The sequence below is a fragment of the Silurus aristotelis genome (assembly GCF_946808225.1).
Source record: "Silurus aristotelis genome assembly, chromosome: 28".
Taxonomy (NCBI): Eukaryota; Metazoa; Chordata; class Actinopteri; order Siluriformes; family Siluridae; genus Silurus; species Silurus aristotelis.
Genome location: NC_139601.1, coordinates 13,474,170 through 13,487,696, shown reverse-complemented (window position 1 = coordinate 13,487,696; position 13,527 = coordinate 13,474,170). Strand labels below are relative to the sequence as shown.

The 13,527-nt window shown below is 37.9% G+C and overlaps 1 protein-coding gene across 1 annotated transcript; it reads right to left on the bottom strand.

Annotated features, from left to right (window-relative positions):
* Window positions 1-6,284: 6,284 nt before the first annotated feature.
* Window positions 6,285-11,719, bottom strand: lsm3 (LSM3 homolog, U6 small nuclear RNA and mRNA degradation associated). Its single transcript, XM_083534601.1, has 4 exons — window positions 11,613-11,719; window positions 9,586-9,696; window positions 8,937-9,032; window positions 6,285-6,615 (listed from the first exon to the last, which is right to left on the bottom strand). Exons 1-4 carry the CDS (start codon window positions 11,631-11,633, stop codon window positions 6,535-6,537), a joined length of 309 nt encoding a protein of 102 aa, XP_083390727.1. The 5' UTR covers window positions 11,634-11,719; the 3' UTR covers window positions 6,285-6,534.
* Window positions 11,720-13,527: the final 1,808 nt, after the last annotated feature.

Genomic DNA, 13,527 nt, shown 5'->3' with positions numbered 1-13,527 from the left:
AACATGTATTTGGCCAAATAAATATATAAATGTAAAGATCTTAAACTTCAATTCCAATGAAAAATCCACCATTCGCATAAATAACACCTTTACACACTCTTGGCATATCAACAGTTAGTTTCTCCAAACCTTTCAGAGAAATAGTCATGTAAAAAATGCTGAAGGTGTTCTTAGTTATTTGGATAATTCTTTCTGACTGTGATCCAATACATCCCGGAGCAGATCAATAAGCTTTGGGTGTGGTGACTGGGCAGACCATTCCATGATAGATAACATTACCGCCAATTGTTTGCTGTCTAAATAAAGCTTACCGAGCTCGGATGTATGCTTGGGTCATTGTCTAGTAGGATGAATTTGGTTTCAATGAGCTGCAGTGAAATCAGAATCGCAAGGCACTGAAGTATAAAAAAGTAGACATTTTGGTACAGTATTGCTTTTACCAAGAATAAGTGTCTAAACTTCCCTGCGCCAAAACAACCCCAAAAAATTCAGTTTCCACCTCTGTGACAGACTGTGGATGTGAGGCAGTCAGGTAACATCTTCTCTCCTGCTCTCTGTCTTCCATAAGTTCTTACATAATGTCAGATTTGGACTCATGTGTCCACATAACATTCTTCCAGTCATTCTGTCCAATTCTTGTGTTTTCTTGCCTTTTACCTAGTTTGTTGGATATAAACACAAGGCACATGAATATATCTGAAAAACAAAACAAAAAAAAAAAACCAGGTGTTTCCCAAACTCTGGTAAGCATTGTATTATCTTCTGTCATTACTGTCACTTGTTATGTGTGTGGTTTGTTTGGATGTTTACCTGAGAACTGAAAACTGACATTACTGCATTTTGGTTTGCGATGGAATCAGTCTGCCTTGTGCAAATTAAATATGACAAATGTGCAGGTCTACAATCTTGTCCCTGGTGTCCTTTGACACCTCTTGCCCATGGTGGTGAATGGTTTGAATGGAAGAGGTTGATCCTGTGATGGGTGACTTTCATACACATAATGAGTTGATATTAGGAGTACTTTCCTAAAAAGACAGGAATAATTCGGGTCTGTGGGAGTCAGAATTGTTGCTGGTTGGTACGAATAAATATTTATTTATAACCTTTCTCAATGTTTTTTTCTGCATAAATTTTTTATATTCAGTCTTTGTTTATAAAAACCTACAACAAAATTCTGGACTATTCATTTCTTTGCAAGGGGGTAAACTCATAAAATCAGCAGGGGATCAAATAATTGTTACCCCTAATGTATTAGTTTCAACTTTGCATGAATCAGTTGAATTGTTATGATGTATGTGCTATTTAGAGAGTTTTAGAAAAGATTTTTCTTTTAATAAACACATCCGCACTAAGCATGAAGCACTTTTTTTTGTGATATTTTTTACATATATGATGAAAAATTATGCAAAATATGATGTACATTACATGGCAAAATTTGATGTGTATGTTTGTGTAAGTCATTTTCCCTGAAATTCAATGCAGTTGTTTCATTGCCATTTTCTGACCACTGATTTGTGGTTAAGGGCTTGATATTTTGGCTGATTTTTGTCTACCCAGGTGTGTACCGTTGTCCCCCGGAACTCACGGGGGTTACGTTCTAAGACTCCCTGCAAATTCCGAAAATCCATGAAAATCCACCCGCAGCCCCTTTGGTACCTTTATGAATTTATCTAGACATTATGTCACTTTAATACAATAGTGTTCTTAAAATTTAAACCCTAGTTTAGAATGTTATTCCTGCAAATTTTAAGATAATCCGCAACTTGCTGCTAGTTAGTTTCCAAATGAGAACCCGCGAATTTTCTGAGCCGCGAGTTCCTAACATATATTGCACTTTGTTGATATCCATATACTGAACAAAGCCACGACCTCAGGACCACCTCGAACCGGATTTTATTTGCGTAGTGTGCTATTTTTAGCGCAACAGTGACACTGACATAGTAGGTTTGTGTTGTACTGGTGCAAGCTTGGCACCATTAATGGGTTTTGTAAACACATTAATGGCAACACTGTGCTGGGAGTAGTCCAGTACTAAGGGAAGCTATCAGATTGTTGCCAATTGAAAGTCCCAAAAGGAGCATTAAGCACGGTTTCAAGCTATTGAAAACAAAACAAAAAACAGAAAGGACTGTAAAAAGGTGGGTTAAAGACTGTGGTGTTCACCTGAACATTTAAAATGATTGTTTTACATACATACATACATACATACATACATGTGTGTGTGTGTGTGTGTGTGTGTGTGTGTGTGTAAGTAATTCCTTTTTAAAGAGGTCTGGATAAGCACCAAATATGACTGAAGGCTGACAACTGTTTGCTTGCAACTATTTATTTTTAGTTTCCATTTTTTAAGAGACAGTTTGGTTCTGTATTGTGTTTTGGGCACGTCATGTTACCACTCTGGAGTTCTGCCATGGATGCATCTGGTTGAATTTGATTCGTGAAGAATAAACTCATACTTCTCTGTCTATTTGTTTTTTTTTAAAACACTTAATTTTTGAATTGTTTGAAAGGAAATGTTTAACTTTTTTAGTTCTGTTCAATCATTGGAGTAGAGAGGGCAAATAAAATGAAAGATCAATTAAGATATCAAAGCTAAAGTCTCTGAGCTGACTCCAGGCCTGTAAAAGCATGTAATTAGATCAATTCATTCCGGTCTAGAAAGACTTTTTGGGTCCACATCTGGCATACCAACTGCCTTTTAAAATGACAACCTGAATTCCGGAAACGTTGGGACATTTTTTAAATTTGAATAAAATGAAACCTAAAAGACTTTCAAATCACTTCAGCCAAAATTGTATTTACAGTAGAACGTAGAAAACATAAATGTTTAAACTTAGAAATTTCACACTTTTATGCACAAAATTAGCTCATTTCAAATTTGATGCCAGGTCTTAAAAAATGTTAGCACGGGGGCATGTTTACCATGTAGTAGCATCTCCTCTTCTTTTCAAAACAGTTTGAAGACATCTGGGAATTGAGGTTGAGATTTTAAATTTTTGCCTGATATAGGTTTCCAGATGCTGAAGAGTTCGTGGTCATCTTTGCCGTATTTTTCATTTAATGATGTAGGTATTCCACAATCTTTTTATGTACTCGTTCACAGATTGGAGAGCCTCTGCCCATCTTTACTTCTGAGAGACATCCTATTTACAGTAAGGAAAATAAGTATTTGAACACCCTGCTATTTTGCAAGTTCTCCCACTTAGAAATCATGGAGGGGTCTGAAATTGTCATCGTAGGTGCATGTCCACTGTGGGAGACATAATCTAAAAAAAAAATCCAGAAATCACAATATATGATTTTTAAACTATTTATTTGTATGATACAGCTGCAAATAAGTATTTGAACACCTGAGAAAGTCAATGTTAATATTTGGTACAGTAGCCTTTGTTTGCAATTACAGAGGTCAAACGTTTCCTGTAGTTTTTCACCAGGTTTGCACACACTGCAGGAGGGATTTTGGCCCACTCCTCCACACAGATCTTCTCTAGATCAGTCAGGTTTCTGGCCTGTCGCTGAGAAACACGGAGTTTGAGCTCCCTCCAAAGATTCTCTATTGGGTTTAGGTCTGGAGACTGGCTAGGCCACGCCAGAACCTTGATATGCTTCTTACAGAGCCACTCCTTGGTTATCCTGGTTGTGTGCTTCGGGTCATTGTCATGTTGGAAGACCCAGCCTCGACCCATCTTCAATGCTCTAACTGAGGGAAGGAGGTTGTTCCCCAAAATCTCGCAATACATAACCCCGGTCATCCTCTCCTTAATACAGTGCAGTCGCCCTGTCCCATGTGCAGAAAAACACCCCCAAAGCATGATGCTACCACCCCCATGCTTCACAGTAGGGATGGTGTTCTTGGGATGGTACTCATCAATCTTCTTCCTCCAAACACGTTTAGTGGAATTATGACCCAAAAGTTCTATTTTGTTCTCATCTGACCACATGACTTTCTCCCATGACTCCTCTGGATCATCCAAATGGTCATTGGCAAACTTAAGACGTGCCTGGACATGTGCTGGTTTAAGCAGGGGAACCTTCCGTGACATGCATGATTTCAAACAACGACGTCTTAGTGTATTACCAACAGTAACCTTGGAAACGGTGTGGAGGTGTACAATTTTGTCTCTAGTGTCTTTGGACAGCTCTTTGGTCTTGGCCATGTTAGTAGTTGGATTCTTACTGATTGTATGGGGTGGACAGGTGTCTTTATGCAGCTAACGACCTCAAACAGGTGCATCTAATTTAGAATAATAAATGTAGTGGAGGTGGACATTTTAAAAGCAGACTAACAGGTCTTTGAGGGTCAGAATTCTAGCTGATAGACAGGTGTTCAAATACTTATTTGCAGCTGTATCATACAAATAAATAGTTTAAAAATCATACATTGTGATTTCTGGATTTTTTTTTTTAGATTATGTCTCTCACAGTGGACATGCACCTACGAGGACAATTTCAGACCCCTTCATGATTTCTAAGTGGGAGAACTTGCAAAATAGCAGGGTGTTCAAATACTTATTTTCCTCACTGTAATTATTTGCTCTTCCAGCTGAATATTTTCATAATTTGGGGCTTCTTTTGCTTCCGTGCCAATTTTTTGGAGACCTGTCGCAGGCATCAAATTTAAAATGAGCTCATTTTGTGCGTAAAAGTGTACAATTTCTCAAATTAAACAAATGATGTTCTCCATGTTCTATTGTGAATAAAATATTGACTCAAATTTTAAAAAGTCCCAACATTTCCGAAACGCAGGTTGTATACTCTAATATAAAACTAAACTAGTAATAAAACTACCAGACAAACAGACTTCCCAATTTATTTTCACATTATTTACCTAGTTACATATGAATCTAAATGAATGAACCTTTTACTTCTTCAGGGATTTATTATTTTTTTTATACTAAAGAATGCTAATTATAGATTTTGTAGCTGCCAAAAAAGGTCCTCTCAGAGGACAAACTCGCACTCATCTTCCCCGAATCCCATCTATATCTGGTTAAAAGCAAAATCTAGCCAGATGTATATATAGGCTGTGGGAAAACCAAAAGGACACTCGACTAAACTATGCCATCACTCTCACAAAAGGCTTTGTGATGGGAAACAAGCTTGAGTTTCTTTCTTAAAGGAATATAAACATTTTTCCAGAGAATTTGTGCGATTACTATAGGCAATAATTTCAAGATGTTTTTTTTTTTCTGGCACAGGATAAAAGGAGCGGCAAAGGTTTAGTCGAAACTAACAAATGCCTTTAGGCTTGCGGTTTGAAGTCAGTTGAACGCCTTTATTTAGCAGATACAGTGTGATAAAATAAATGAATCCGGTCAGAACACAGTTTTCCAAGAACACGGCTGGTGAGTTCTCAGTACGTGAACACGGTGTTATTGCTTTCCAATGAGCCAATTAACTAACAAGTACAGGGTTAAAAAAAAATAATAATTATTATATATATATATATATATATATATATAAATAAAGGGGGGGTGGACAAAAACTCGAAATTAAGGAAAACAAATAAGTACTTAGATGAGAGGTACAGCAAAGATCCTTGATGATTAAAGAAACAGAAGAACGTGGAAGTGGCGCCACCTTCTGACCAACTACTGAAATATGAAGCAAAAATACACTTTTATACTCAGTAAATGAGAAGTGGTGGTGAAGGAGTTCAGGTACCTGGGGTCAACAGTGCAAAGTAATGAGTGTGTTAGAAAGGAAGAAAAAAAAAAAAGGCGGGGTGAAGAAGGGTGATAGCAGGAGTGATTTGTGATAGAAGGGTATATGTAAAAAGGAAAGGGAAAGTTTATAGGACTGTGGTGAGACCTGCGATGTTGTATGGATTAGAGAGAGTGGCATTGAGTAAAAGACAGGAGGTGGAGCTGGAGGTAGCAGAGCTGAAGATGCTGAGATTTTCATTGGGCGTGACGACGATGGACAGGATTAGAAACGAGTTTATTAAAGGGTATGCGCATTTAGCAAAAAGTGAGAGAGGCCTGATTAAGATAGTTTGAACGTGAAGAGGAGGGACATGGGGTATATAGGTAGAAGAATGCTGAGGATGGAGCCACCAGGAAGGAGGAAGGCCACGGAGAAGTTTTATGGCTGTGATGAAGGAGGCAGGGAGTTGGTTTAAAAGAGGCAGATGTAGAGGACAGGGGTGTATGGAGACGGATGATCCGCTGTGGCGCCCCCTAATGGAAGAAGCTGAAAGAAGACTAAGAACTGCATGACGCACAATTACCAGCCTAATTACAACTGTACATCCCATAAATGAAAAAATTGCTGCACATCTGAAGTTATTACTGAAAGAAGTCAATGGTTTATTGTGAATATAAAGCATGTATGCAGGAAGATCCATAATCGCTTCAAGTGGCCAACTGAAAGAGACAATCTAACAACCATGAAACACATTACCTTCTGTGACTTTTATCAACAAAAAAAAAAAAAAAAAAAATCAAAAACTTTACAAATCTGTGGTTAAACGAACAAAAAAAAAAGCCAATGTTTATAATCATATTACAGTCCAACGCGTCTTTCATTTGGAGCTTAGCCGACTCTCAGCGGCGGAGCCACTAGCACCACTCCATCTCCACGGACGAACAGCATGGGAATGTTCCTCTTCGTCGACTGCAGGAACATTAAGGCTGAAATTAAACATGTGCACTTGCCTGACAAGAGGATGTGCATGTATAAAACAGTAATCAACCTTATCACACTGAATTTGTTCATGACGAATGATTTCTGAACATGTGGTCAATAACTGTAGTTAAAAAAAATCTATAGATATGCAATGTGGATAATAAAGAGTTACTGTTCGTGGTGGGTTTTATTTTGTTCTAGACACAGTATGCGCTTATTTGTCAGGAGTCTCACAGCACACAAATGCCTGACTAAAAGCATAAACTGATTATTAAGTATTCAGTACAACAGAATGACTGCAATTCTGCTTTTATACAACAGTTTAAACAAAAAAAAGGTGCCCTATTTTAATATCATCACTCCATCAGCAGAGCGCTCCCACTGCTGGATAGAATGCTGTAACCAACACCAACACCAACACCAACACCAACACCAACACCAACACCAACACCAACACCAACACCAACACCAACACTAACACACTTTCGGAAGTATAGTGATGACATCAGTGTATTAAACTTCTGCAAGTATTGGAATTTCACATTGTGAATACAGACGTGTGGCGTGATGAGCAGTAAAATGTCCCAGTGATATTGTACAAAGTATCAGCACTCCTAGCATATGTCCCCATTTAAATTGGTGGAGCAGAATTAACTTAATTTATTACACAATAATAGCGACATCATATCTGATGTGCAGGTGCTCTGCAGCTTGCCACACAGGAATGATTGCCAAAAAGTGGCACAACACTTATAGATGCAATTCTTTTTTTAGATTCTTCTACTTATTTAGCGAATACAAAACTAGAGGTGGACTAATAGTGGATTTCACCAATAACTTGATTGCTGGAACTATCTGCCATCAGCAATCCATACCGAGAGTTTTTCAGCTTCCGGTCCACTGTCATTATGAGAGCGGCCTCCAGAGGTGAAACACCGACACCGACATGTAGAATCGGGAAGTTGAGGTAAAAGACACTAATAATGGGGTAATCCGAGTCTGCACCGTGACCCTGTGAAAAGCCTGGCTGTCAAATTTTGAAAAACTGTAGGTGGAATGATGCGGTTTGAGGAAGAATAAATGTACAATGAGTTACAGTAGTCTGACCATGAGTAGTGTGTGAATCACATTTTTAATCTCATTTTAGTCAGAGATCTCAAATGGAACATGGATTCATTAACAAAATGCACTGATTTGCTTGTAGAATATCTTCTTTCAGCTTCTCCCATTAGGGGTCGCAACAGCGGATCATCCGTCTCCATACCCCCCTGTCCTCTACATCTGCATCTTTCAACCCAACTACCTGCATGTCTTCCTTCACCACATGCATCAACCTCCTCCTTGCCCTTCCTCTTTTCCTTCTTCCTGGTGGCTCCATCCTCAGCATTCTCCTACTGATATACCCAATGTTCCTCCTCTGCACATGTCCAAACCATCTCAATCTCACCTCCCTCACTTGGTCTCCAAAACATCCTACATGTGCTGTCCCTCTAATAAACTCATTTCTAATCCTGTCCATCCTCATCACTCCAATGAAAACCTCAAAATCTTCAGCTCTGCTACCTCCAGCTCCACCTCCTGTCTTTTACTCAATGCCACTGTCTCTAAACCATACAACATCTCAGGTCTCACCACAGTCCTATAAACTTTCCCTTTCACTCTTTCAGAGACTCTTCTATCACAAATCACTCCTGCTATCATTTTCTCCACCCTGCCTGCACTCTTTTTCTGACTTTTCTTCACTTCTCTAACACACTCTCCATTACTTTGCACTGTTGACCCCAGGTACCTGAACTCCTCCACCTTCTCCACCTCTTCTCCCTACAACCGCACCACTCCCCTGCCCTCCCTCTCATTCACATGCATGCTTGTAGGATATGTCTAAAATCACTCCAAAACATCTTACAAGGTCAACACTGTTTATTTAAGCGTACTGGGGGAAAATTGGGATGTTCCTCACTTTGAATATGACTAAAGAGTTTATTTTGATAAAATGCTGTACAGAGGAACAGAATACACATCCAAAAAGTGGTGTGGACTTCCCAACGCATAAATCGCATACCCAGTGGCAGGATCTGCATTGGTGATACAGGCAGAACTGTTGTTTAATTACCAGCATTTTAAAAGCCTGCAGGGTTTCTAAAATGCTGAGTGTTACACCGATGACACAATTCCAAGAAATGACCAGTGAAGCGCTGTTTAACTAAACCTACTGGAATCTTATTAACTTAATTGTAAAAGTTGCTTGTGTACAGGAACTTGGACTCCCTGAATTCTTATTACAAGCGAACTCGACATAAAGTGCTCACCTTGTAAATTTCTTCATACGTCTCTTCATCAATTTCCACCGTCGTCACCGTCTCTTCCACATCACCAAGGATCATGTTCAGATGTTGGTCGTAAGCCTAAAGCAGATTTCCAAAAGTGTGAGCTAAAACTTAGTAACACTTTAAATAGAATAATCCGTACACGGATTGCAAAAAAAAAAAAAAAAAAACAATGTTGCTGAGGCAAAAAAAATGTTTTGTTTGTTTCGATTAAAACTTTCCAAATAATTATTTTTCTTGACTTCCTTTTTTCATTCAGGTTCTGGCTGGAAATGGTTCCATTTGGTGCAATGTTTTTAGATAGGTGTCAGTTAATCACAGTTTACAATAGTACTGCAATCTTCTGTGGTAAAAATTACACAAAAACATCTCAATGTGACAATCTTGTCCACAGTGGAACTTTTGTCCACAGAACACAATGATGGATTTGTTTCTATTCAATTTATTTATTTTAATAAAGATGACGTATTTCCCGATGATAAGTTTTTACAATGCTGTTGTGGACAATGCCCTCAAGACAGGCTGAACATAATCTTTTTTTAAATATTTTTATAAACACCATCTTTCAGTAACGCAGTACCACAATGCGCTACAGTAATACGGCCATAGAAAGCCAATTTTTTCAACCTACATGTAGCCTTCCACGAAGCTCCCTGTCGTTCCGCATCTTCACATAGATTCGCTCGTCCAGACTCAACCGAATGAGATCTAGGGGTTCCTCGACCGTGTTTGTGGTCTGTTGCTGAATAAGAAATCGAGACAAAAACCAGCAAATATTACAATAACACACAGTGAAGAAAATGGAATCTGGTTGTAGTTGTAATTCCTTATTGGATAGATTCATCCTAATACAAAAATGTACATCTCTTATCAATTCAAGAAATGATACTATAAATAATATTTCACTCCGCATTCACAAATAAGCTCAATTTTATGGTTTAAAAAAAAAAAAAAAAACACGAATTCAGCAAAATTATGATATTGTACCATCTGACATATAATAAGAGTATTTTTCCAGCACATCCCTAAACAACAGTCTAACTTAAAGGCAAAAGATTGGGTTTTAACACTGATTTTATACAGTTACACATTCCTTTATTTACCACAGTCTTCATGCACAGGTGATTTTTTGTGATTTCTGTTTACAGTCCCTAAAACAGTTCAGCTCCACATGTTCCTCAGCGGTTTCCTTTTTGGCTTTTCATGTGTCATGTGCATTACGTGTCGTTTGAAATAAAACAAATAAAACTGAAAGCTAACCAGAATCAGATCAATTTTGCTCTGATTCACACCCAGTAAACTCATAGGTGACTCAAGTTCAGGTGGTTCAGTCTCAGGTAGTGTTTGCCGTTCAGTACCGATTAGTTCATTTTGAACAAGTCTTTAAATGTAACTTAGAAGATGAGTAGCCTCAAAAAGTGAAAAGTTCATTTTCTACAGGAAGCGCATGAGCAAAGCATCGCAAAATCTTCATTTACCGTTTACCTCTCGACTCTTCTAGTCCGAGTCGTTCGTTCTTTTGTCACGTGAATCCCATAGACGCTATGCAGTTATATATACACACATGTATAAATTATTGGAGCTACAGTCAAACTTTGTGCATGTCGACATGTTGGGGGATCTGCTTATTGAAAATATTTAAAAAAAAATTCCTGATTAAAGGAAAAAATTAACTAAATGATTGGAGAAAAAAAAATTTGAGATTCAATCATTTGCATGAAAGAGAAAGAACCAAGTCAGTAAAATGATCCAACTTTCCTACCACTGGTCTCTAAATGGGAAATGGATATATACAGAACAGACAAAAAATAAATAATTAAAGTGGCCAAGCAAAGATTTAACAGTTTGGGGTTTTTTTGGAAGATTTTGTAGGGATTTGTACAGAGAAGGATGGATGTAAGAGTGAACAGGGTTTACCATTAGATCAAATTAAAATAGATTATTAATGGGGGGTGGGGGGGGTGATAAGGACAGTGGGGACAGTTATAAACACAGACAAGTAGACATACACGTCAGGCTCTTTTCGGCTCATTTAAATTATTAATGTTAGATCAGGTGTTTCTGAAACAAATAGGTCCTAAGGGTGCGCAAACTTATGCACTCTACTACAATCCTGTACACACTACTTCACCCCCTATGCAGCGTTGAGTTGATTTAGCAGTCGACATTTATCTTGGTAACTAGAATTTTACATGAACTCCAATTGTATTTGCCTTTACGATTTAACCAGAATTTGCTCATATATTTACAACTTGAATGAAGCCCATGTCTAACAACCTATCTTTAAAAAATCCTTTCCCACCTGTATTCCGCTAAACCCAGCCTCCTTCAGTATGATCGGCTAATAAACCTGTCAATTATAAGACTGACTCGGGCATGTGACTTTTCAACCAATCGAAACTCTGACTTAATAAAACACCAGCCAATCCAAAACAAGTAGGCGGGACTTTCAGGAATACAGGTGGGAAGAGCACAACGTGGGTTCTACAGCTTAATTCATCCTGCTAACACTGAACAGTTCTACGTAACAATTTCGCTGTTTTCTGAAGCCTATAGATCACAAAGAAAATAAAGATGAATAGATTAACGCTTGATAACGTATGCTTTATTTTTAAACCGATGCAGAAATTACATTTAAAAAACATCATAAATACAAACCTGCTCCACCTCGTCCGCCATTTGTTTAAGCCACAGTACCCAGAATGCAACACGAACTATTTGGGCGCATTCAAAATCTCGCGAGATGTCCGCGTGATCATGGAAATCTAGTTTAATTTGATCATAATTATTCATAAATATGTATTCATATTGAAACAATATAAATACATGTATTTTAGCTACATGTATATTTGTATTCAATTGAATGTTGTTCTGGGTAAAGAAATGTAATCAAACATGCTAATGAAATATAAATAAGTATTTAAACTAATATTCTGCATATAAAGACAAACCTGTGCGTATACAACAGATGCCATTATCACTTCCGGGTTTATATTCAGTCTTCATTTCTTTCTTGTTTTTTTCTAACTTGAACACGTGAGATGAAGGATTGAATGCACCTGCACATAATTAACACTTATTATTAGACTAATTTGAGCTGAATTGTTCACCAAATAAAAAAGGAAATGTGATTGCTGCTTGTCTTTTCTGCAGTCTGTTCATTCACCTGAAAACACATCAATACACAAGCATCTTTACTGTGTGTTTACTTTTTGTGTGTTACACACAAAACGATCTGTTAGGTTGTGAAAGTCCCAAACCACAAACACTGGCTTAATGTAAATGACATGAATTGCCAAAACTCAGTTTTAATTGTTTACATTTATAAGGCTGATGCTTTTTTTTATCTAAAACAACCTACAGTTGAGAAATACAAAAAGCGATTTGTCGTAAAATGGCAAACGCAAGAAGTGCCTGTTATACGAGGTTTCAGTCGGTATTCCAAAAGAAAAAGCTAACACATGAAACGATGAAGAAGGATAATAGGAAGTGGTAAGATTGTCATGAAATTGTTTTTAATTGTTTCTTGAATATTGGGAGGATTCGGTTGTATGGATAAAGTTGAACAGGTAATTTAACCAACAAGGTACAGTGATGGAAAACATCCTTGAGAGTGATTTTGTGCCTCTCTGCGATGGAACCATGTGCCGCTGCTCATTTACCAACCAATCTGTAGGGAATGCACAGATCTCAATAAATAAAATAAATAAAAAGTTGATTTATTTTAGTGAATAAAAATAAAAAGTGAAACTCATATTATATAGATTCATCACACACTGACTGATATATTATGATCTGATACAATTAACCAAAACCCACCATCTCAAAAAATGTGAATACTTCATAAGACCAATCAAAAAAAAACATTTTTAGTGAATTGTTGGTCTTCTGGAAAGTATGTTCATTTACTGTATATGTACTCAATACTTTGTAGGGGCTTCTTTTGCTTTAATTACTGACTCAGTTCGGTGTGGCATGGAGGTGATCAGTCTGTGGCACTGCTGAGGTGGTGTGGAAGCCCAGGTTTCTTTGACAGTGGCCTTCAGCTCATTTGCATCTTTTGGTCTCTTGTTTCTCATTTTCCTCTTGACAATCCCTCATAGATTTTCTATGGGGTTCAGGTCTGGTGAGTTTGCTGGTCAAATACACCAACACCATGGTCATTTAACCAACTTTTGGTGCTTTTGCCAGTGTGGGCAGGTGCCAAATCCTGCTGGAAAATGAAATCAGCATCTCCATAAAGCTGGTCAGCAGAGGGCAGCAGAGCCACAGTCGCCATGGCTGCTCATCAGGGATAAATACACACCATTCACCTTCACTGTTGATTTCTGTAAAGCTGCTTTGAGACAATGTCTGTTGTGAAAAGCGCAATAGAAATGAACTTGACTTGTGGGCTCATTAAGAAAAAGACGTGTGGCTGCATTCTGAATCTTTTGAAAAGCATTGCAATAGACCAAACTACAAATGACAAGAGAGGAGAAGCTGTGTAGCATGCTCTGTTAGGAAGGTTGTTACCCTACTGATTTGGTGTAGTCTGAGCCTGCACGATCGTGCTGAGAGAGGAGGTGTGGTA